Source organism: Polyodon spathula, chromosome 18 (genome assembly GCF_017654505.1).
Source record: "Polyodon spathula isolate WHYD16114869_AA chromosome 18, ASM1765450v1, whole genome shotgun sequence".
NCBI classification, from domain to species: Eukaryota; Metazoa; Chordata; class Actinopteri; order Acipenseriformes; family Polyodontidae; genus Polyodon; species Polyodon spathula.
In genome coordinates this window covers 6,064,817-6,089,374 of record NC_054551.1, presented here as the reverse complement: position 1 = coordinate 6,089,374, position 24,558 = coordinate 6,064,817, and the positions used below count along the sequence as shown (strand labels likewise).

Below are 24,558 nucleotides of genomic sequence, written 5' to 3'. Positions count from 1 at the left end.
GCGATACCAGTTGTGCCCCGGACAGAATGTTGCCTGGGCTGTTGTGTCTGTAGAAAACACTGGTGCTTGATATCAATGAGCTCGGCACATGAGAGTGCAATCTGGACTAGGGCCAGCTCGTAAAGCAGTAACGGCGATTCTATTATAATTAAAAATGCATGTATCCGAAAATATATAAAACAATATTAACAATCACAACGACCCAATTTTTTTTGGCTACCATCAAATATATTCGAGCGTCAAGCAAGAAGGATAGCAACGGGATAGTTCGAAAAATAACTAGCGATTACATTTTTGTATCCCGTGTGTTCATATGCGAATTCTCTGGTGTTGACGGCCGCGCAGAGCTATGATTTTAACTGCTGTTTAAATGGTGCTGCTGTGGGCTCGCTGGAGAGGAAAAGCCTTGGGTCTTTGCAGGCCCATGCGTTAAATAACGATTTCGGTAGTGCTGCCGTCGTCTGAGGAGAAGAGAGAAATGTGAACAAAACTCCACAGTTGTTGCATGTTCACCCTCTGAATGGATTGCAGGGCTCTGGTTGCGGCAGTGTATATGTGAAATGAGGGAGATTGCCAAATTGGGGGGGAGGTCGTGGTAGATTAAAAAAAAAAAAAAAAAAAGAAAGGGAACCCCCCCCCCCTGGTTATCAATATTATTGCTAGTTTGTTTCTCCCCCGCCTCGTTTAAAGCCGCGCTGCTTTGGCTGAGATATGGATAAACTGACTATCATTTCAGGATGTCTGTTCCTGGCTGCTGATATATTCGCCATCGCCAGCATTGCAAATCCGGACTGGATCAACACGGGGGAATCTGCAGGTAAGGACAGCACCACCGCTTCTTTTTTTTTTTTCGTACTACAAAATATATTTATATATTTTATATTTATCTGTAACCAGGTAAGTTTCAAAACATTACTACTCGTTAATATTAAAAAGGACGGGGTTGATGTAGATTCTATTGATGAAGATCACTTTCGTCCCCATTTTTTCCATGTTGTGTTTGTTTGTTTTGGTCATTGTCTCTCAAGCATGTTTATAAACACATAGCATATGTAAGTGCTTCTGTAAAAGTGACGTGGTTGTTTTTACAATATACAACCACTTAAACGCAAATAGGTAACTATTATTATTTTTAATCTTATTTTAAAAATAAATAAATATTGTACTATACTAGAGCCAGTCGAAATGGGGGGGGGGGGGATTATTATTTTTTTTTTTAAAGAAATGGCCAAGCAGCTTTTTGATTAGCTTGTTATTGAACACCTCGCTAAAAAACGTGATAGCATGTTCGACCTTTTATTTTGCATGTTAGCTGTAGCACTGTTTAGCGAGTGCAGATTGTTGGTCCTAGCCGACTGTAACTAAATACTAAACATTGCAAAGTTAAGCAAACGAAGGCTTAGCTGTACAAATGCACCATACGACGAGTTAGTCTAATCTGAAATCGAAAAAAAAAAAAACGAAATCTGTAGCAGAGTAATGGGTGCGTTCACGGAGATCATTCTGTGCAGAATCTGACCAATTTGAACGCGACCATTGGCTAAATTGGTCAGATTCTGCACAGGATGATCTCCGTGAACGCACCATATTATTCGTGGGTATATACCGAGACTAGGGACGCTTCCCTTCCTAGCCTCAAGTATCTGGGAAGTGAAGCGCCTGTGTAAAAATGAAGGCTGATTTTGCAAAATTGAGATGGGACATTCTTCCATAGCTAGCATTTAGAAATGCATTAGCAGGACTTCATTTAAGATATGTAGACAAACGTTACGGCTACTGCCTTCATAATAATAATAATAATAATAATAATAATAATAATAATAATAATTGCCTACTTCAATAGCTTCTAAAGGGCTAGCCTCAATTGCTTAATTATTTAAGTTTTGGACAATATATTGGCATTTAATCAGTTAATGTTGAGTCGACTTTATGATGCTGGCTGTGAACGTGTCATAACCCTCATGAATACTCGCTGAGTGCACTATAATATACAGCGCAAATCAGATACGAAACTAGATTATAATGATGTATGGATCATCAGACCGTTTCACATGGTATGTAAACATGCATCTGTTGGCTTTTCTATTCAGCACAGTTCTTTTCTGTTAATCTGTAGTGCTTTTCAGAGGTACTGTAGACCTGGCAATAGCCAGCTGTCTACCTTTATTTTCAATAGTAACAAGGTGGTCATTGAAAAATGTCTTATAATTAGACTGTTTCAGTTCTTTATACTCCCACCCAATCGATAAGGATGCATCATTAGTCGGTGAGATGCAGTAGCTTTATTGATTGGTATGGTTATGGGAGTATTGCTGAAAGCATTAAATAATACATTTAGCTTACCATGTTTCATTTTGCTTTAGAAATGCAACTTCAGTGGGAGGTCAAAGCATTGAGAATTTAAAGATAGTGGTAATGTCTCACTGCAGTTGTCTGATTAGGGTCAGGTGACATTTTTACATCCAGGGGCAGCTGGGGACTTGTGGGTCTGCATTCTCTCATAGAGAACCACACATGGAGCGTGTGAGCCAAGCCTTTTCAGAAAGTGGTTACCAGGCTGTGGTGCTATTCAGTACATGTGTACTGTTAACATTTTCTGCAGTTTCAGTCAAGCAAATCTGTGTCTCCTTAAAGGAATAGCTAATATTTGCCATAGCTGCGTGATGACTTGCTTTTACAATATTATGGGTTCAATATGTTTTTATTTATTTATTTATAAACCTTTAGCCTGCTGGGAATTCACATTTGACTTTTTTTTAAAAAAAAAACATTTTACAGTATAAGACAATTGTCAAGATAATCACAATCAAGTTTCCCAAGTGCTGTAAAATACTCAAAAGACAAACCAGTTGTGGCTTATACAGCCCAGTATAAGTTAATCAAATCAACCCCTTACAGTAGATGCCCAATATGAAATAATTAATGAAGACCTCAGATTATCCACAGAGGGATGAGTTACTTTTCCTACTGTTCACCATGTGTGAATAATTAAGTCTGCTAACTTAATTCTCCCAATTTCTTAAATTAGAATAATGGACTCAAGAAAAAAAGGCTATCCATTAGGTGGAAGTAATGATTTTTTTTTTTAAACAAAATTATATTCTTCCTGTAATTTAAAGTCAGTTGTTAACGTTTGGTTTTGCGACACATGTGATTATTTAAGTTTTAAACTCCTAACTTGGTTTCCTGTCTCCTAGGGTTTCTGGTTGTAAAACTGTTGGCTAGACGTTGTGATGAACTACTGTACTTTTTAGGTCTAAATTACAAGATAGTCATCACTTAAATACCTTTAAGTACAAGTTTCACATTGAGGGGGAGATAATTAATTCACCGGGCCTACCCTAAATGCCTGTAATGTAAAAAGGCAGTGCTTGGCAATGCAGTGGGATTTTATGTATAGAAAGGGCTGTGCAATGCTTTTATAACCCTTGCTGCCTAAAACACTTGAGTCTGTTTTAGATCTTATCACCAGAGCATAACTTTTAAGATGAAATTGGCTTGGGTTTATACTTGCCTTAATTAAAATGAAAACCTCTCTGTTTAACTTCTCTAACTGTAAATGCCTTGATTTAAAATAATGTCTTGGGTAGTTGCATGCGCCCTTTGTTCAAAGTATTGTTTTTTTGCAAGTGTGTAGGCCAAACAGCGCAGTTAATGTTGTTAAGCAAATAGCTGACTGAAAGCAAATACAGTACCTTCATTAATCTGCAGGAAATTGATCATTTTCTGGGAGCTGTAAGAAGTGTTTTATATGCTCTAACAAAATTGATTGAGTCCTACGCAGGTTATTTGCATGTTTAGAGGTGTAAGTGTTACTTAATGTATGAGTTGAACTTGCAGGGGTTCATGATGCACAGTCAATGAAGAAAAGCTGTCAGATGTTTAAGAAAGGGTTTATGTTAGTGCTGATGGGAAGCTTTCCTTTGTCCAATCCTAACACTGTGTTTGAAATCTTTCAGAGCGTGCGTTGTAAAGAGTTAATTGCATTTACAACAGAGCTTCCAGTAGCACTAAATGGGTTCGTCGGAGAGCAGAGCCATTGTTTATTCTCTCAGATGGCCTGTGCATTAAGGTTTCTGCATGTCTATCAAGTGTTCAGACATTTAACGTAAAACCCATCTTTTCCCTTTTTAGCTGTGAAGGTGTGCCTCATTTTCTCGTTTATCAGAGAGACTAGCTTAAAGCATATTTTCCAAGTACTCAATTAGTGGGTACAGAAGGTGGATGGCTCAAGTTGCAGTTTTTGTCTGAATGAATTCCATCCCTCCTGAACCCTCTAGGCAGTATCACAGGTCATTGTGGAAGAAGAATCTCTGCTCCTGCCAGTCAGTTTAGTGGGCTGTTTTTTTGTTTGTTGCAGCCGTTGGGTTCTCTGGAAGAACCCAGCCTTTGATAGTGCTATTTGTGTGAGTATTTTACCCTTCTTTTTAAGGGTAACTTATCAATATATTGCAGTTTGCATGTCACTGCTTTTGCATGCCAAATAATGTTACATTTACCAACCTATCTGTGCTTACAGTTAGCAGTTCTGTTGTTTTTCTTGAATCTCTTCTCGCCTTTGCCTCTTGACTTTCAGTCCCCATGTGTGTACAGTTCTCTCACCATGAATCATTCTTGACATTTTTATAACCACAGGGTTAAACAGAGCAGGTGAAATTCAGAAGTATCTAACCAAGGAGCTAAATTACTTTCCCATTATAACCATGACATTTTAACATCAAAGCAAATAAGTGTTCCAAGTTGAATAAAAAAAAAAAAAAGAATCCTGCAGCTATTCAAGTAAGCAGCGACGGTGGCTATGTTTCTTCCTGATCTAAAAAGAGAACCTGGAGTCTCTGTCCAGGATAATTTAAAGATTAGTAAATACAAATTGTTAAACACAGGCTTGATTTTATATTAAATGCTGTATGTATTAACATACTAATATACTGCAGGTGTGTGTTTGTGTAAATACAATCGGTTTCAGTTGATTTAAACTTTGTTCTTTGCAGTTACATATAGGGTTTCATTTATTTTTTCTTTTAGAAGAATAATTCAATCAAATGGTGAATGAGACAGTACTGTGGAACAGGAACATTTGTTTTAAGTAAATGCTGCTTACAGAAGTTAGTGTGGCTTTATAGATTAAAAAAAGGGGAAAGGCATTAAGCTGCTTAATTCTCAAGTAACAGGATTGAAAAATATAATGAATGTGTAGCATTCATGACAGGGTGTGTGTTTTTTTATTTTTTACTCATTTATATTCTTTTTAGCAGGTACAGCTACTGTATGCAATATTGAAAAAAACTGAGATACAGTCTTATTATTCAAAGGTAAGCCATGTATGCGGATAAGCCCCATTGCCTTTAACGGCAGTAGAATTAGTGAATTATCAGTGAAGTATTTCGGTGTCAACGTGTGCTGTTTTTTTTGATAGAACACTGTCAGATTTGGCTTGCTGCTGATAAGTAAGGAGCAGTAAACTTCTTAAAAGGCATTGTTCCCTGTTTACGATACAATTTCCTTATATTGAAATACACAAGCCTTTTATATGGTCCAGACTGAGATGAGTAGGCAAGTTTAGTGTGTCTAGTCGATACTCAGAGTAGTAAAGTGCTTATTGGTGCTAGAGGAATATTCATAAGATTTTATGAAGTAAAACTAATGTACAAGACTTGTATATAACCCGATATCAAGTTTTGGGGGGGGGGGGGGTGGAGAATCAGCTGCCGTCCTTTAAATTCAGAGTAAATTTAATTTATTACAAGGTGAAGGTTTTTTGGTGCTGTGGGCATGGAATGAATTGAGAGGCATCGTGTATTTTAGAGAACAGAATGATTGAGCATTTTGACATTAATTTAATGGAGCTGGTAAGGCTTTAGTGATTTTTCCTGGAAGGTTATTTATTTACACAATCTTTCAGTCCAGTACTGCGTTAGACATGTCCACACTACTGAATTAAAGAAAACAAAACAAGATGTTAGTGAAGTGGAAAGTGTGAATGCGTTGTTCTGTGTACACTACAGTATATACAAATTAATTCACCTGGGTAAATTGCTTCCTACAGAGACACTGTTGGTATCTATCATATTTTAAGCACTGATTCTCCCTCTCTGCCACCTGCAGTTCTTCCCTTTTTGACTTTACTTAGAGCTGGGTCACTAGATTAGCGCTTAGTCCATTTCTAACTCTTGGTTTGCTTATCTTGAATGACAACAGAACAGCTGTTGGAAATTAAATAGTGTGTGTAATAAGGAGCAGAATACACTTTTATTGTTTCAACCTCTCATACAGAAGAAATAGCTTTCCCTGTTCTGAAAATTCTTTAAGTACTGTATATTTTTCCTTGCTATTAATATTGCACTAGACAGTGATTTACACAGGGTGTATTAACACTTGTGGTTTTCGCATGCATAAGTGGCCAACTTACTTTGTCATCCATTAATGATAATAATAAACAACACAGTGGTCAAAAAACAAACACTAAACAAATCGACAAGTCTTTAATCTGATAAACTAATCTGCCGTTGGATATGAAATGTTTCTATTTGGATAGGATGCCTTTGTCTAATTTTAGCTCAAGGTTGTAGGATTCAGGGAATGTCGTGAGAACAAGTTTGAAAGTAATTTAATATGAAAGTCTGCAAGGTCGAGTGGTTGATTGTGAAAAATTAGACCTGTACTGAAATAGTTTGAAATGCTGCGGGCATTCGTCATGCCTTTCCTTGTCACAAATGATTTTGTTAATGGATTATAACAGGATATCTGTGATTTCTATGTTTTTTTTTTTTTATTTGTTATTTAGGATTTACTTGGATACTTGAAATAAACCAAAACATACATTATAAAAGCTACAGTATAATGTGACCTCATGAACACTGTATTCCTGTTGTGATTTTATAAACTGCACAACTTTATACCTTTTTGGAAAGCGTTCATGGCCAATTAAACGTTTCTGTAAACAATTAGTGGCCTGTTTCATTAGATTTTGCATAAATCACTCAAATAGCCGTTACTTTCAATTCAATACTTTCAATCTTTTAATGTATAACTGTTGATTTATGAGGAATTGTTTCAAATAAGTCAGACGGTCAATCCTGAAGATGCACTGCACACGGTGTGGTCGTCTTTCCTTCGGGAGGTTCAGTATTTACTCTGATTAAAGATTAACACTCTGGGAGGGAGGGAGGCATGCTTCTCCGAACCTTTGTAATTATTGAATCTTCAAAGGTGCTTTGAACTGTTAAACTACTGAGGTAAGGTCTTTCCATTGATCTTGGATGAACTCTTGACAGTCTTAATTAAATTGAATATTTACTTGGGACTGCTGACCTTGTTTAATGCACTTCGGGGGGTGGGTACTGTTTCCTATTTACAACATGTTCCGTTTGGTGGTGGAAAATCTAAGAAAGAAATTCAGTAGAATGAAAATAAAGAAAACAAAACAATTTATCCACCAAGTACCAGAATGCACCAGTGCTGAGACTGTGGCCAAGCCTCTGGATGGATTATGATGGTTGCAACTTAACTGTGTTTAATTTGTGTAAATGTCGTTGTTGACAAAACCTCAGCAGGTTACCTGAATGTGTGTTGGCATAAATACAATGTTGGCAACATTGTAAAAATCAAGTTTCAAGTTTCATGTCTTATTTTTTTTGCAGTACTTTTTCCAGCAGATTAAGAAACCACTGGTTTAATGGTGTTGAGTCACGTGGTACTTTTTGTTGACTGTACGTTTGCACTAAAATTAAACTGTGCTTGTTTTGAGAAGATAGATAATGGTCACAACCACTAAACAATGTCTTAGCCACAGATTACACAGTTAGACTTCGTAACACTCACAAGGTTATGATTGGGATGTGACACACTTTTTTTATTGTCTGGTGTGCAAGCCAAACCACTCCCATTTTGTTTTCCTTGACCAACTTTTATAAATTTGGTTGTTCCAGCTATCAGCCTTTAGGGTCATCTGGGGGTTAAATGATGTTTTGAGATTCTGTTTCAATGCATATGCAATTGCCAGGAAACCAAAAGCTTTTCAGCACATTAATCACTAGTTCCACATCAGGTGAGGTGGAAAGAGATGGACAATCCTTCCTGAAGGGATTCTCAAACTGCCACAGTAAATATCCATGGCCATTAGGCACTCGGCACTGCTGAATTTAGAAATCCTAAAAGCAGCTAAATGTCAGTGACAAACGTTTAAACTTTTAATATTAGTCTGATTTACTATCTGTATAAAAATACTGTACAACTTGTTTTCTTTTAATAGTAACTCATAATCTGGGGGTTGTTTTAATAATGGGGGCTTTACTGTTAAAAAAATACTAAAATCTAAATGTTTCACTTCTGCTGTAAGTGTAGAATATTTCTTTGACTAGCAATGTGATACTATGCAAAACCTGGCACACTATTGAATCAGCCTAGCATTCACTTTGTTACCTTCATGCTTCTGCAAACAAGCAGTTCAAGATCGTCCTCAGTAGGGGAGAGGTTGCAGTTTCTATGGGAAGCACATCTGGAATCTACCAGCCATTGGCTGGGGACCACTGCTTTACTGGCAAACACCAGGTCAGTAACCTTTCTCTTCTTGGTCATAGTCAGCTTTGTATCCAGCCAGCTTCCCCAGGCCTGATGAAAAGGTCAATTGGTTACTGACACCTTTGGATATAAATCAGCTTACTTCAATGAGTTCTTCATGTCACAACATGTATTTTGAGTTCGGTGGGGCTATGATAAGGTAGTATAAACAGAACTTCATCCAGAAGTGCACTGGGCAGTATTGTATTAAACCATACCAGGTTTGCTATTTATTCAGCTTTATTTTATTTTATCTTATTTCTGAAATCTTATAAAATGTGCTCATGACATCTCTGCAGGTGTACTTTGCTCTTTATTAGTAAACAACACGTATTAGTAAAACAACAACAACTTTGTTTTACATTTAGGCAAATGTTGTTTTAATGAGAGGTTGTCACACAAACATGTTCTCTCGCTTAAGGTATCAAAATCAATTTTGGGGGGGGGGGGGGGGGGGGTCTTAATCCAAGAATGTCTGGAACCCCCAGCTCTACTGTAACTCTGCAGCGTTTTCTAAGATCAAATGAATCATAACTATAAAAAGCTCCCTGAACTTGGTGCCCTGAAGTTATACAAGGATATCAGTTTACAGGTTAGCCCTGCAAAGTTAGACATCGTTTGCAGATGGAGAGGATGAAACCACAAGAGGAAAGGTTAAGTACCAGAATAGCTGTCCATATTTCAACAGCACCGTGTAACTGTATGAACAAGCTACTTTGCATGACAGCGAGCAAACGAGAAATCTAAATATAGCGTACTTTTGATTTTGTTTTAGCATTATCCTGACATCCCTGCGAAGCTATTAAAGTTGGGAACGTGTGCTCAAAAGAATCGAGAATAAATCCATGCGGTGTTGAGATAATGTTGACTAAAATGATACTTCTAAAGGAGCATGTGGTATAATCCTCTCCATTGAGTCATGTTGCAGGAGGCTTCTTTACCCCCACATTAGTCATGTAATAAATTCCCACACACTTACTTTACATTGTCTGATTAGCGTAATGCACTCATTTGTCTTTTTAAAATGATGACCCCTCTTGCTGAAGGCCCTCATTGTCCAGATTTAACTTTATATAGTGCATGCTTATATTTTAAAGTAAATGTAGTCTACTGTTTGACTGGTGGTTTAAAATGTTTAGTAGGTCAAAAATGAGTTGATTGTATCTGTGGAACATTTAAACGAGTCCAGTCAGTTTTACTAAGCTGATCTTTTACTTGATGCATGCTTTTGTTTGTTAGAGAAAGTGATGCACATGGGAGTTATTAGGGAAGAATGTTTAATTGACATTTCCTAATTGTCAGGTAACCAGGGAGCTAATTGGGAACAAGCAGCAGTTACTGTGGAACACTTTTGTTCCACAAGGTAATCCTCCTTACGTAAACTGTTCAGATGAGTTTAAACCTTTTGCCCAAGAGGTGTGTTATGATTAAACCGCGTTTATAAAGAAATAAGAAGTGTGAGAATTGTCAGTCTTATGATTTATGACTGTAGTTTTTCCTTGGTAACTTCTCTCACGACCGTATTTTGTCCATGTTTTGTATTCTTTGCTGTACTATGCGGTAGTTCACAGAAATGCTCCCAGCAAACTGAGTATGCTGGGAACTTGTTTTCTGATTTGGGCCAGTGTACTTTCATTTCTTTTGGGGAAAAAACATGCACATGTTTGAGATCAGATTTTGGCCAATTCAAAGAATGAATGGCTGTACAGTATTTATGTTTGTAATGTACACTGTGCTTTGTGTACAGTACAGCTCTGGTCAGATGTTTTGCATCACCTATAACAGTGTAACAATTTTCTGGGTAGTAAGTGTTATTTCCTAATTGCTTATGCCTCAAAAGTATAGAAAATGGCTATTATTCCCCACAAACTTTGCTTTTGTGACCAGGACAGTGATATTTCAAAAGATCACTATTTCCAATGGGAAAACGGGCAAATGTATGTCTTTTCGTTCACAGTCAGAAAAAAACAACATATGAATCCAAATTAACATGTATTTATACTAAAGTAATACAAAAATGACTACAAAAGATTTAGAAGTGAGTAGTTTTTCGAGATTTACGATTATACTGTAAATACAGTGATATTTTGAAATATCACTGTCCTGGTCACAAAAGCAAAGTTTGTGGGGAATAATAGCCATTTTCTATACTTTTGAGGCATAAGCAATTAGGAAATAACACTTACTACCCAGGAACGGAACAAAAAATTGTTACATTATGTACATTAAGTTTTAAACGGAACCTATTTTTTCATCAGGTTTCATTCGACTTAAGCTGAAAAATTAGTTAATTCTGTAGGTGATGCAAACGTTTTGGCCATAGCTGTAGTTGTCTTGAAGCCCTGTGACGACGTGGTTTTAATAGACAATGATAAACAGCTGATTTGCAGTAGAAAGCGCAGATAATACTGCATTACGGTGCTTGTATTTAAACTAGACTTTTCTAAAGTCGATCAAATGGATTTGTTAATAGTGAACAATAAAAGAACTGCAGAAGAGAAGATAATGCAATCGTTATGCCAAAACTGTCCTTGCAACTGAGCAGCGCCTGCCACTATCACTTCTTACACCACCCCAACAAATGATTTTTGCAAATTAGGCATGCTAATTTGCTTTGGCTTTCAGTTAATTTTCCTAAAGCCTTTATCTTGCAGTGCAGTTTGTGAGGTCTAGAGCACAGCTCCACCCAAGACTTTGCAGAATGCATGATAGCATGCCTGCTTGTTGTAATGTAGGTATTCTGTTGAACTTGAGCAGCAGGGGACTGACTGGTATTGGGAAATATTTGTAAAATTCAGACATTAGCCTCTATTAAACCCTGAACACTTTTTTTTTTTTTTTTTCCTCCTAAGAGAGTCTAAATGTTTTGGCTGTTGTACAATCTTCTCCATCACATAGCAATTAGTTGTACAGCCGGTAAACAGCCCTGGGTGTAAACAGTGTGATCTCTTTAATCTTGGTATTGGACACGCAGCTGGTGAAAAGGTGCATTAGTACCACACACACAACTAGCCTCCTGTTTATGTGGGGTAGAGACTAGACTATTTTAAAACCTAGAATTCACTATGGGACACAATTGTTAAAAAAAAAAAAAAAAAAAAAAAACTTCTATATCTGCTAATGTCACTTTTATAATCTAAATACGACGCTACAGTACTGTATTTGTTGGTCCAGTGTTCCTTGCCATGAATTTAAAGTACTTGCTCATGCATTTAAAATCTTTAATACAATCTTTTTTTTTTTTTTTTTAAAGATGATGTAAAAAATGAATCATTTGTTGTTGATGACCTGCTTCGCTACACATCCGAATGACAACGGGCCAGCAGCGTTGGCATGGCATGGCACCAGAAAAGCCTCATCCTGTTTCCACCGCGGAGACGTCATGACTGACCTGAGTTGGTACTGTGATGTGTCAAGAACACACAGCACTGTTCAAAGCAATACATCTAGGTTTTTATCAATATGGGAAGCTGATGACGAACGGTTCCTGGCCAGAGGTGCATTCTTTAACCTGTTTTGTACATGACAGGATACTGCACAAACAAAATACTTTGTAAGTCCAAGGGATGTTTATTTAGGATTAGGGTGCAGGCTGTTATCAAATCAAACTTCCTTTGGATTTTCACATAGGTTTGTTTATTATGAAACCTTGCAGCCCTCAGTTGCCCAGTCACTTTTACACAACACCCTGTTTTTGACAGAAGCCAGAATTTTTTTCTTCACAACCATCGCCAGTTAAAATATACTCCACCCTTGAGCCAGAGGAAATGCGATAAGCTTACTTAATTAGTTGTTGTATGTTATGCCATCCAGTTAGATGGATCCACATTGCAGTGTTGCAAATAAACATACTTGTAAACATCTGATTATATTAAAATATTTAAACTTTGTGTAAACAGATAAATCTGTTGCGTGTAGGGTACTGTACTATAGTTTAGTGAATGAATGCTGTGTCTTGAAAATGTTTTGAATTCACCCCTTTACTGCAAACAGGAAAGTTTATTGACTGGTTTGGCTTATGACAAATGAGCAGAGTAAACAGGATTTGCCTTTAACAGCAAAGGCATTCTATTCTAGGGACCAAGCTGTTTGTGCCAAAAAGTGCCAAATGAAAGTGCCAAGTCAAAGCTCCCAGGTTGATAGCATTACAGCAAGGTTTGTGTGAGGCTTGCTTCCTTCTCTGTGACCTGCTTACAACAGCCTTAGTTACAGAGCTGCCATTTTCTGCTGTTTTAATTGCAACTTTATCTACTCCAGATGCAGGTGGTAAGAAGCTGAAATGACCTTCTCTAAATGGTGATTATTGTTTTACCTTAATTTCTCACACGTATAATTTTACAGTAGTACAGCAAGCAGTAGTTTGTGAAAACATCTACTGTAGTCTGTACACAACCGTAAGGCACAGAATCGCTTCCTGTACTTTACAGGGTCTGAGGGCTGCAAGCAGTAACAAGTGACTTTTCACGTTTTTTTTATTTTATATACAGATTAACCCTTAAGGGACATATGGATCGCAGAAATAAAAATGATGTCAACTTTCTTGTTTTTGCAGTGATGTGCACAAAACAGATTTAAAATGTACCGACTTGTTCTATCTCGTCATCCGAATTGTCGGTTTCCTTGTATTTTAAGAAGAAACCGCTCAGTTCCTTGTGTACCTTAAGTGGTTAAAACACTGTACAGTAAACGTGTATCTGGAGACAGTGGTTTCAGAATTCTAACAATCTTAACACTAGTTTAGGTAATTCTACAATGAAAGCCATTATAGCTGCTATAAGGCTTCCCCAGATATTTTTAATTTGACCTACAGAAAACGTCCCTGTTTCTGTTAAACTAACTCAAACCACAGGCAGAGAGGCTGTTTTTGAAAATCAGGCAAGTGATCTCAATGTTTAATATGAAGAGGTGCTCTTGATAAGGGCAAGAGGTGAACTGTGACCAGAACATCAGATTGTTTAAAGGATCGTCCTGCTTTCGTATCAAGGGGGGGTGTTTGGTAGATATTCTTGAGTTTGCTTTTTTCTCTGATTGTTTGAACTTTGACTTCTCCCATGATTCTCTGATCCATTTGCTTAAGACTTTTTTTTTTTCACATCCATCAAACCTGTGCAATGAACTGCAAAAGATAAATCAATACAGGCTACCTTGTTTATAAGGAAAAGCAAAGAACCTGTCCAGCAAGATTAAACAGTGTCGGCACGAACAGAACATCTAAAACTAATTGCAATCATTTCACTGAATAACTGATGAGTACTTGCACACACAACACCACAGAATTCCCAGTTGTGCAAAACAAACCGTTTTCTACAATGTGGCATTTTAGTTCCTAACAAAATTTAATGTTGTGGAAAAAGTGAGTCATGGTATTAGCATTAAACTTTGCCCTCTTGCTTCATTTAGCACTTTTTCCTGAGCTGCACTTCAGCCACACATTCTCCATGCTGAATATTTTACATTACACACACACACACACACTTGTTTGATTGTTTATAAGAAGTCTGGCTTATGGAATGGTGGGGTGAGCAGCTTCCTGTATGAAAGATCTGGGTCACAGCAGAAGGTTTGTTCTTTCTTTCATTAAAAGAAAAAAGTAGTTTGTGGTGCAGGAGTAGGGTGTTCGGCTATATTCAATCTATGTGTTTATTCTGCAAATTAAGGATTAATAAAAAAAGTCTTGTTTGTTCATTAGCTATGACTATTTTATAGATGTATGCTGCTATGCAATTTTCAAACCCAATATATTTTACGTTGAAAACTTCTGTTGCCTTTTTCCTAAATTTAAATTTGTGCCAATGCTTGTAAGAACCTTTCAAGCAGCATACTATATGCTTGATTAGCCACAGTGTATAGGTAACAAGATCAGGTGTATGTTATTAAACTCCTAGTAAAACCAGGAATGGATCACGTTGCTATGCAATGGGAGTGTTATATTTCCATTCCTGTACTGTACCATTCTCGTTTTGGTTCCACTGTAGGTCAAGTGAGATATTACTTTCCACTGTCCAAGATCCACAAGTAGGGTAAACCAAAGATGTTTTAAAGAGTGTTAAATAAGTAAACTAATTCTTAGTTTCACACATATTAACACTAATCCTGCACTGCGGTATCCAAGGTAATGCAGTCCAGTTTCAGGGGTGCTTTTGTGAGCGTCTGTTGCAGCGTGGTCAGCACTAACATAATGAGGGTAGAGTGTAAACAGTGTGGGGTGATGACAGTCCAGTGCAACACTGATACTGAGGTGTTGCAGTGTCCAGGGTGGTCTTTGAAAGGCAAGGTGTTATATTTTAAGATGTACAGTGCTGTGGTTTCTGTATGTAGGCATTGTTTTTGCATCCTGCTGCTTGTTTCAAACAACTGTGATCTTTGAGGTATCGGGCAGTGTGAGCTACTGTCCTTGGTAGAGGAATTAAATGCTATTACTAAGAACTGTACGACAGTTATTTGCGATTCAGCATACAGTCCGTTCAATGTACATATTGTACGTTTGGCTGTAGGCTGGTGTTAGTGTAACTACAGTAGTTAAAGGTTACATAAGAGAATTTGAGGTAAATCTTTTGGAACAGGGATGAATAAATCTGCCAGCCTGTAGGAAATGTAACATTAGCATTACCACAGGCCACCATTTTATAGCTTAATAGTAAATATGTTTTTACAGTATTTTCTTAGTTACATAGCAGGGATGGAAATAAGACTCCCATTGCATAGTGATTTGATCAATTTCTGGTTTTAATCGCACACACCCAAGCTTGTTACCTATACACTGTTGCTAATCATGCACATAATAAAACCTGGAACAGGTGAAACTGCTATGCAATACAAGACCTATTTCCATCTCTGCATATTATTTATAAGGGCTACTGTCGCACCAGATGTATCTACCAGGTGTATGTTTTTTGGTTACCGGTAAGCAACATGTTGTTCGACAGTTTTAATTTCCATTTGAGATACTGGGACAATACAGTGAATGCATTTTCATCATTAAAAACAAAAGTTTTAATACATGTGTGGATTTTTACATGGGTGCAAAGGAAGAATATGTTTAATGACTTGTTTTTGTAATAAAGAACATTAAGTGGTGCCTGAAATAGTACTGCATTGCTAAAAATGTGTTAAGTCTGCCTGTTACTCTGTGCTTAACAGGTTTTTAAAAACATTTTAAATGTTATGGAATTCCTAAAAAGAGAAATGCTGAAGTGTCCTTGTTTTAATGTCAGGAAGGTAAAAAAACACACACAGGCTCGTTATGTAATCTCATTGTCCAAATAACTTGTAAATCAAATTTAAAAAAGAAACAAAAACAACTGACAAACCTAATCTGCTCAGTCTTCAGAGGATTATGTCAGGCAGTTGCTGTATGTTTGCATGCTTGAAATAATCCACCTGGCTGACTGCCTCTCCCTGACTGCCCGGAGGGTGACTTCGATCTGACTTTGTTTTGTTTTATTTTTTTCCCCCCAAATCTCACGTGTTGTCTGGATCTGTCAAAGATTGGTGGTACTGAGAACGAAAGCCTGTCCAACCAGGTTTCTGTCCCTCTTTATATAATAAGCAAGGTGGTTGAGTTTGCTTATTTGATTTTCCTAGTCATCAGTAAAATGTATAGTATATCAGTGTATAGTGAAAACTCACCCCAGTTGATTGTAGGTGTTGGATTACATCAATTGCGAGGGAGCACTCTTAATGAGATTCGAAAGCCTTTTGTTACACCCACCTAGGATTCAGTATGAATCATCAAGTATTAATCATTGGACCTGCAAGGGCCAAATATAGTACAGTTAATAATGTACCACACATTGTGCTGCAGCTGCTCATGCTAATGTTACATACTAGCAACGTTTCTCAATCCATATTTTTACTTTTTACAATCAAGAACAAACATAAAACTTCAAATACTAGTTTCATTTAAAATAAGACTAGATTCTGTGCTTTTAAATTAGTCGTCCCCCCGAGTAGGGAACAATGGTGTGCTAACAAGACAAGCCTTGATGGGCCCAGTGGCCTTTTCTTGTTCCCAAACTGTCCTTGTGTTTAAGAACAGAAACATAACCTGTTTGTTGTTGGTAAATTGTGCCTCTGTCTAATTTTTGGTTTTGTGTACAGTTAGTAAATGGCATGTTGTAACACCTGCCAGGGTGTGGGTGTGAGCTAGTTATATGAAATCATAATTATAAAGACAATACAATCACGCCTTTTTATTCTCTTGTGATTCCAGGTGCACTCACTGTGGGCCTGGTTCGTCAGTGTCAGACTCTCCACGGACGTGACCGGACGTGCATCCCGCCCCGGCTTCCCCCAGAATGGGTCACAACACTTTTTTTTATCATCATGGGGATCATATCATTGACTGTCACATGTGGCTTGCTCGTGGCTTCACATTGGCGAAGGGAAGCCACAAAATATGCCCGTTGGATAGCATTCACTGGAAGTAAGTGCCATATTGGTTCACATAACAGCTGCTAGACTGACTTCACAGTTTAGTATGTAACTGTTTAGCTGTATATAAAAATAAATGACACTAATTAAAGGACAGTGGGTAAATGTACTGTATGCAGTTGATGCCTTGCTTCTGTCCATTTTAAAGAAAAGGTTAGATGATATTAATGTAATTTGGCCTTACCTGAATAATTATTTGTCTTTCTTTTGTTATACTTTTGTATTTACAATTAATTGAAACATGGTGTCTTGTCCTTTTTTCAGTAAAAAAAAATTACTATTGCGATAGTTAATTATTGCTGACGGATTGCGTTTGTTGTGCTGAATGCTTTGGTCTGTTTTAGTGTCAATTGACTTTTTTTTTTCCTTAATTTTTAAAATAAAGAAAACCTGCACATTTATAGGGGGCACATGTAAACTGTTGCACTTTAACAAGGTAACTCGTATCATCTGATTTGTAGCCGATGTAACCTACGTTCAACTGCTGTAATATATATAACCCAAATAAGCCAAATTTGTCTAGAGGCAGCTAACATAAACGTAAATCAAATCCATTGAAAAAAAACATTTTTTTAAGTATTGACCTTTCTTTGTAAATGGATCCTCTCAAAATAGCCTGGAATGGTGCCCGTACAGTACATACAAGGATTTCACATAATAGAGACTATTCTACAATAGATCTTCTGTATTGAATAACCGTAATGTGAGACTGGATATGAGTTTCCAAAGACAAAACACACATTTAAAAAAAAAAAAAAAAAAAAAAAATTAAAAAAGAATATGCCTGTAGCAGCCCAATTCAGATACTGGGGACAAAACCAGTACTGTGAGTGATTGTTTTCTTTATGTCTGTATACTTCATGAGTGATAAGTCCGATAAAAGGAGGTAAAACCTCCCGCTTTACACATCCAGATGAGACGTTACAGTATCCCTGCATTGTGATATAATAGCTGGCATGAGTGACAGATGGAAGTTGTTCAGGTTCCCTTAAAGCTTTATGATTGTCACCATTTGTGCCATATTTTTTTTTTATTTGTATTGTCTTCTTGTGGGGGTGGGTGGTGGAATCATTAAGTAGGGCATGCACTAAGGGAATGAAGCAACAACTTTTTTTTTTTTTATTCATTTTGATTAAACTAGTGACTGATGTCTGTACGTCTTGTACTTTTTAAGCTTAAAAATAGCATGCACCATGCAGTAGCTGTCTAGGTAACAAGAAACACTTTCTTAGATGTAGGCTTAGTGGCAAAAAGTATACAGTTTCAAATATCATAACTAAAGCAAAAATACATTCAGGATAACACTCTACTTGGCATTCCACTTTTACATTCAACAACCTTGTCATTCATATATAAATATAGAAATATGTTTATTTTTGAGGAACAGTTCTAATAAGAGGTATTTTTTCAGTGAAATTGTAGCAGATTTGCAGGTTTTTAAACAGGTGGTGGGAAGAGGTTGCATGGCCAACGGCCATGGTGTATGAAAGGGGGCTTTGTGCCATGATGACAAGACCTCACTGTCCACAGGAGTGATACGCAGGCTACTGAACAGGTTTCTTATGCCTGTTCCAGGTGCCATGAGGCCACAGAACTGCAGCTCTGTGTGCTGCAACATATGGCACCTCAGCAGGACCAGACAATAATATTCGTTGCTGTCTGGATACCTTGGTGGGCTAGCCAGACCACTTAAATCTGCAACCAAGCCAGCGGGTTTGAGGAGCATAATGGAGGATCACCTGGTGCTTTGTTAAAATGCAAATGCTTTTGTGACAGGACCTGGTGTGTACTGTGCAGGAGGTCTGCTGGTCACAAAAAATATACACCAGCCAACGATTCCTAAATCTCTTTTAAAATACAAACACTGCAGTGTTCTTTACTGTCTAAAGCTGTTACTTTTTTATTTGTTTGATTATTTGTAGCAGTTGACCCCTTTTCAGAAAGAACTAAATACTTCTGACCTTGAGTCCAGGTTATTCTATTGTCTACCTTAGACGGGAGGCCCCAGGGGGTATAGCACAATTATCCGGGCGGCACCCGGGGCGCAAGCCTGTGGGCTTGCCTCTAAGCTGCCTAGAGCTGCGTTGTCTTCCGACACTGTAGCTCTAAGGTGGCTGCACGATGAGTCTGCAGTATGAAAAAATGCAGTCGGCTGACGGAACACGCTTCAGAGGATGCCATGTGTTTGTCTTCGCCTCTTCCGAGTCAGCGCGGAGGTAGTAGTGGTGAGCTGAGCTTAAAAATAATTGGATATGCCAAACTGGGAGAAAATAATAAAATAATTTGTGATTTTTTTTACTAAATTTATATATATATATATATATATATATATATAACGCTGGTAGTGGTGGTTGTAAGACAAAGGTACAGTCATTGTACATAATAAACAGTTGTGCTACAGGTACTTTTTTAAACTACTGAAACACACCCTTGTCTTTCACAGTTTGTATTTCCAGCTAGCATTTTAGCTTTGGAGTCTAGCCAAAATTGGCTCGTACTTGAACATCGGCAGACTTGTTTAACAAAAGAAAAATAATAATAGTGTTTCAGTGAGCTGAGTCCTTACTGTTGTTGGTTTGTCCTGCATGTACGCAGTTGCTGGGATGAAATTAGACGCCTGAGTAATTTAAAATTCCTGATAGTCGAGTTATAGTGCACGCCTGTAAAAGGTTTGTCATCACGTTGTGTCAGGATTGCCACAACATTCCTTCTTAACAGGTTCAGCTTGTATGACAAGCCGTGCTAGCCTGACAGCCGACTGCCGAGCCAACGAACTGCTGGCACATTTGCAAATATCTATGGCCATCTGTTTTCCCTTCAGTTATTTAGAAGTGGTTATCTTGCTTGTTTTAAAATATCTTGATAAAGGAATGGAATCCAAATTGTTTTTTTTGTTTTTTTTTTTTAAATATACACCTGCCTGTGGGAAGGACTTTTAGGATCAAAGTTGGTTGAGAAAATCTGAGTAATTGGGATTCTACATTAAAGTAAGATATAAATGCTCTCAAGATTCCAGTTTAACAGATACTAGACTATAGGCATTAGACAAGGTGTTTTTTTGTTGTTTTTTGGGGGGGGGGGTATGTCGCCAAGCCATATTATTACTGGGTGCTGTTTTGTCAGGCTTTTATTTTGGTAGGAAACTTGATATCCTAGTCTTTCAGTGAGCAAAAATTATTCTTCTGCAGAAGAAAAAAATAAATCTGATTAGCCATGCATATCACGCCACAGAAATCTGCTCTCGAATTCCTGGGTTAAAAAGATGTCGATTGGCTCGTGGGATTGGAGGGCGACCATGGAGCGCCCGGTCCCTGAGCTGTATGGGGAATCGTCGAGAGAAAAATTATAATAATTGGACATTCCAAATTGGGAGAAATTTGGGGGTAACAATAATTGGAGATTATAAATTAAAAAACAAACAAACAAAAAACCCTCAAGTCTTACAATTACAGTTTGAAATTTCTTAAACACACACAATGTAATTATTATTATTATTATTATTTTTTATTTTATTTTTTACATATGCAGTACCTTTATTTTTGATAGGATAAGTTTAAGTTGAGATCGCAATAGAACAGTCTGCGGAATCCACACTTGCTGTGTATTTGTGGTTGATTGTGCTGCTGTATATTTGTTTGTCCTGTATGTATCGTGACAGCTGATAAGTAGAAACGCACTAGCCCAAAGTCTATAGTAGTTCACATTGACAAAGGCTGAGAGCTTTGCCTGAATAATTAACGCTCGTCAGTTTTTAAAGACTTGAACTGTGATTCCTTTTGCAGCTGGATGATGTGGAAGATGAACAGATTACCCAGCAGGCATGATGCTTTTAAGTGTTAGAGCTGGGATTTGAAAGTCTAGTCTGTCCACTCTTATCAAGGCTGCACTGCCACCGACTTCTAGATTGCAGTAGACTGGTTGGCATGCCAGTGTCACCTCTAACCATGAGACCAAATTGTCTGCCAGACCTGCTCTCACCGTCCTGTCTAAACCACTGGACTTACTGGGGTCTGCTCAGTTGGTCTAAACAGTGGCAGATCTACACAAACAGTTTGATTTTCTTAACGTTGGTGCACCAGTTTTAGTGGTAAATGGCGGCTGTTTCTGCACGTGACCTTGTTTTAGGTCGATTGATCAGTCTTTTTTTAGCCCCACTCTTTGCTCTCTTCACTTTTTTTCTGGAGGCCGGTCTCTTGTCTAGTTGCATGTTTAATTGGTTTCCCAGATAGAAATACACCAAGAGTTTGTGTCTATTGTAGTTGCTCTTGAGATAAAAAAATAAAAATAATGAGCTACTACATCAACCACTAAACCTACAAGTGCATGCGTGAGATGTCAAGTCGTGGTTTTCTTTTACTGCTGCTTGTTGGATAGTTGTTTTTTTTTTTTTTTTTTTTTTATCAGAGAAGGGTAGGTGGCTCTTGCTGTAAGCAAAGATGCATTTAGCTCGATGACTAACAAAACCAATTACAGTGTGCCCTCTTTGTGAGACACTATGTTATTAGGCTCTATCTGATATAAGGCTATTGCTATTTGGCTTCTAGTGTAGTTTCATTAGGCAATAAATTATAAAAGGAACCTTAATATAACACAGGAAAATGCTGCATCGAAAAGGGTCTTTAATTAACAGAATGCTAGTATGCTACTTGTAGAAGCTTTTTTAATAAGCCAGAGTTGTGCAACAACATTCATGTTAACAATTATGATTTTTTTGTACCTTTTATAGATTCTTATTTTATTTACAAACTAAAGCATATAACATTAGGTGACTGGGGAAACGTGTGATTTTAAATTTTCTCCTGTAAAATCTCAACTCTTGTAGCAGGTTACATGCACCTCCTGTGGAGTCTGTGTTTTTCACACGGATAAGAAGACTGAACTGTAATAAATAACCATGCAGATACCCAAGCTCCAGGGACAATCACTGCTCGTACTGAGAATAATGTGCTTAATGTCTCCTAAATCCTGTTTTTTTTCCCCTCTCTTCACAGTGATCCTCTTCTGCATGGCAGCCCTTATATTTCCAATAGGATTTTACATCAATGAAGTGGGAGGACAGCCATATAAGTTACCAAACAACACTGTAGTTGGGTCTTCATATGTACTGTTTGTCTTATCCATATTCTTCACAATAGTGGGGCTACTGTTTGCTGGGAAAGTCTGCTTGCCTGGCTGACATCCTGCAATCCTCCTTCCCCTTTGTGAACTTGACGTCAAAACAAATTGCATCCTGCAGTTGGGTACTTGAAGAAAAATAAATAAATAAATAAAAGGGACTAATAATAAGCTATCTGCGCAAAGAGATTTTTTTTTTTTTTTTTTTTAAAACTTGTTCTCACTGTGCACTTTGAATGGAGAATTAAAGAGCCTTTTCCACAAACTAACAGCAGGATGGCAGCATCTGAACCCACTGAAGCAGCTGCGTCTGCACTGTGACACTAAACTGTTTGGAAAGACTGTTTCACTCGAGAAAAACGTTGCCCTTTACTGTACCTGTTGCTGTTTAGTGACGATTATTGTTGTTGTTTTGTTTTTTTTATTATTATTCCTTTATGAACAGTGGACTTTCAAAATGCAAAAGTATTTAAAAACGAAACAAAAGAAAACTGTGCTAGGCCAGAGGATTGCAGGACAAGCCTGAGTGGGGCTGGCCTCATTCTTGAGAAGGTTAGCGTGCTGTGAAAAATCATTTCATCATTTTTTTTTTTTTTTTTAATGGTTGGATACATCTTATGTTGTATATACATACAATACTAGAAATATTCTGGTTGCTTTGCTAGGGTATGCATTTTGGCATGTGCAAACATAATAGGCCTTGCGTAGAAAAGCCATTATTCCGAAGATGTTGATGTTACCTCATTCTTTGTAGTAGCCACAAACTCTTAACAGCAGGTACCCCACAATCTGATACCCTTCCTCTGTGCAATTTTAGGTTCAAGTAAAATATCCTCTGTACGACAACTTATTTGTATATGAAGAGCGATTTTGTCATTTTAATGTTTGCTCCAGAAATATGAAGCTGATGCCATTATGTCTGAACATCTTGACCCCTTTGGTGCCTCTGTATGTTCTAGCTGCATCCAGTTACAAATTGGCTATTTAAAAAAAAAAAAAAAAAAAAAAAAAAAAAAGTTATTAACCCACTAACCTTTATTTGCTTGGAAAAGCCCACTGGGAAGTTATAATAAATGGCCTCGTTTCTGGTGTTGACCTTCTAATATATTATAAATGTTATGGAACAAAAAGATGAGGGAAAATTCCAGGAATGGACCGCCGTCAGACCCAACCAAGCACTCGATTAATCCTACAAATTTCTGCCACTCAAAACATGCAGATGTGTATTCTGTTCTGTGTTTTCCAAATTTTAAAAAGTAGTTTTCAAATTCAGCCTGATTTTCTTTGCTACAGAGCAGCAACGACAACAGACAACACCTGTCTAAATTCTGTACGTTGCAATGTACTTTTTCTGAAGGCTGGAGGAAAGTTATACAGCACCCTCAATAATAATATGGTATTATATTTAAATCACAAATAGTATCTACTTTGAGGGGATATTTCAAAACAAACATTGCATTAAACAAGCTGAAATAGCCAGAAAATTAACATAGAACAGGTACTGCAGCCTAAATCCCATCTGATCTCTCTGTACCTGAAGAAACAGGGCTGTGTGTTTCTTGTTGCTGTAGCCCACTGTGTTTGCAGGCTGTTCAGCTAGACTGAATACAACTTGGCAAACGTGCAAGCCTTCATTGTTTTCATTGGCATAGATCACCGCACTTCGGGAAAGCGTTTTCCTAACAGTGCCAGGAGCTACCATTAATAATGACGGTTTATTTTAATATATATTTTTGGTTCGTAATATCATTATTACTGGATTATAACCAATAAGCAAGTACTGTACAGGCTTCTAACTTGCTAAATTCTGCTGCCGACTGTGTAAGCATGCCCTATGCGTAGATGTATAGCACAATGTAATCGCCGAACCTTTACAAAAGTGGGACAAGAAATATGGTATGCATCTGCAATTGAAAAGAAATTACGTTTTCTCCAAACAGTTTGTCACAGCTTTTCTTTTTTATATATTTACATTAAGTGCAATGACTTTTTTTTTTTTTTTTTTTTTTTTTTTTTTTTTTTTTCAGTTAAAAAAAAAAATAATTGGGAGTTTGTTTTTTGGAACCTGTATGTTTGTCTTAATTTTTTATTTAATCTTAATACCTGAAATATTGAAGGATACTGTTACTGGTTTTTATTGGTTTTTGGAAATATACTTGGCTGCCCGTATATAATAGAATCTCCTTTATGTTCATCCAGTGTTTCCAAGCTGCTTGCAAATTACACACTTATTTATTACAAGGTGGCTTTTGTGTTTTTAGTGGTCAAAAAAAATGTAGAAAGGGCAGCATAGTAATGAACAGACAAGTTTCTGCAATCTGGAAATGCTGGTGGAATGGGATGTAATGCATAGTTTGAGCCAGACCTGGTGTTTTGGGTAATATTTTAATATTTTCAACCTAATTTTTCAGAACTCAAATTTTATATCTGCACACAAAAAATACATCCACT

At 37.3% G+C, this 24,558-nt stretch overlaps 1 protein-coding gene across 1 annotated transcript; it reads left to right on the top strand.

Moving 5' to 3' along the window:
* mosmoa (modulator of smoothened a) lies at positions 1-24,281 on the top strand. The gene is made up of 3 exons (XM_041277803.1): positions 1-817; positions 16,772-16,984; positions 21,984-24,281. The coding sequence occupies exons 1-3, from the start codon at positions 712-714 to the stop codon at positions 22,166-22,168; spliced, it is 504 nt and encodes a 167-aa protein (XP_041133737.1). The 5' UTR covers positions 1-711; the 3' UTR covers positions 22,169-24,281.
* The last annotated feature ends 277 nt before the right edge of the window (positions 24,282-24,558 follow it).

Coding starts and splice junctions, on each gene's coding strand:
- mosmoa (XM_041277803.1), top strand. CDS start 712: ATGGATAAACTGACTATCATTTCAGGATGTCTGTTCCTGGCTGCTGAT. Junction 818..16,771: donor CAACACGGGGGAATCTGCAG/GTAAGGACAGCA, acceptor TTGTGATTCCAG/GTGCACTCACTGTGGGCCTG. Junction 16,985..21,983: donor TTGGATAGCATTCACTGGAA/GTAAGTGCCATA, acceptor CTCTCTTCACAG/TGATCCTCTTCTGCATGGCA.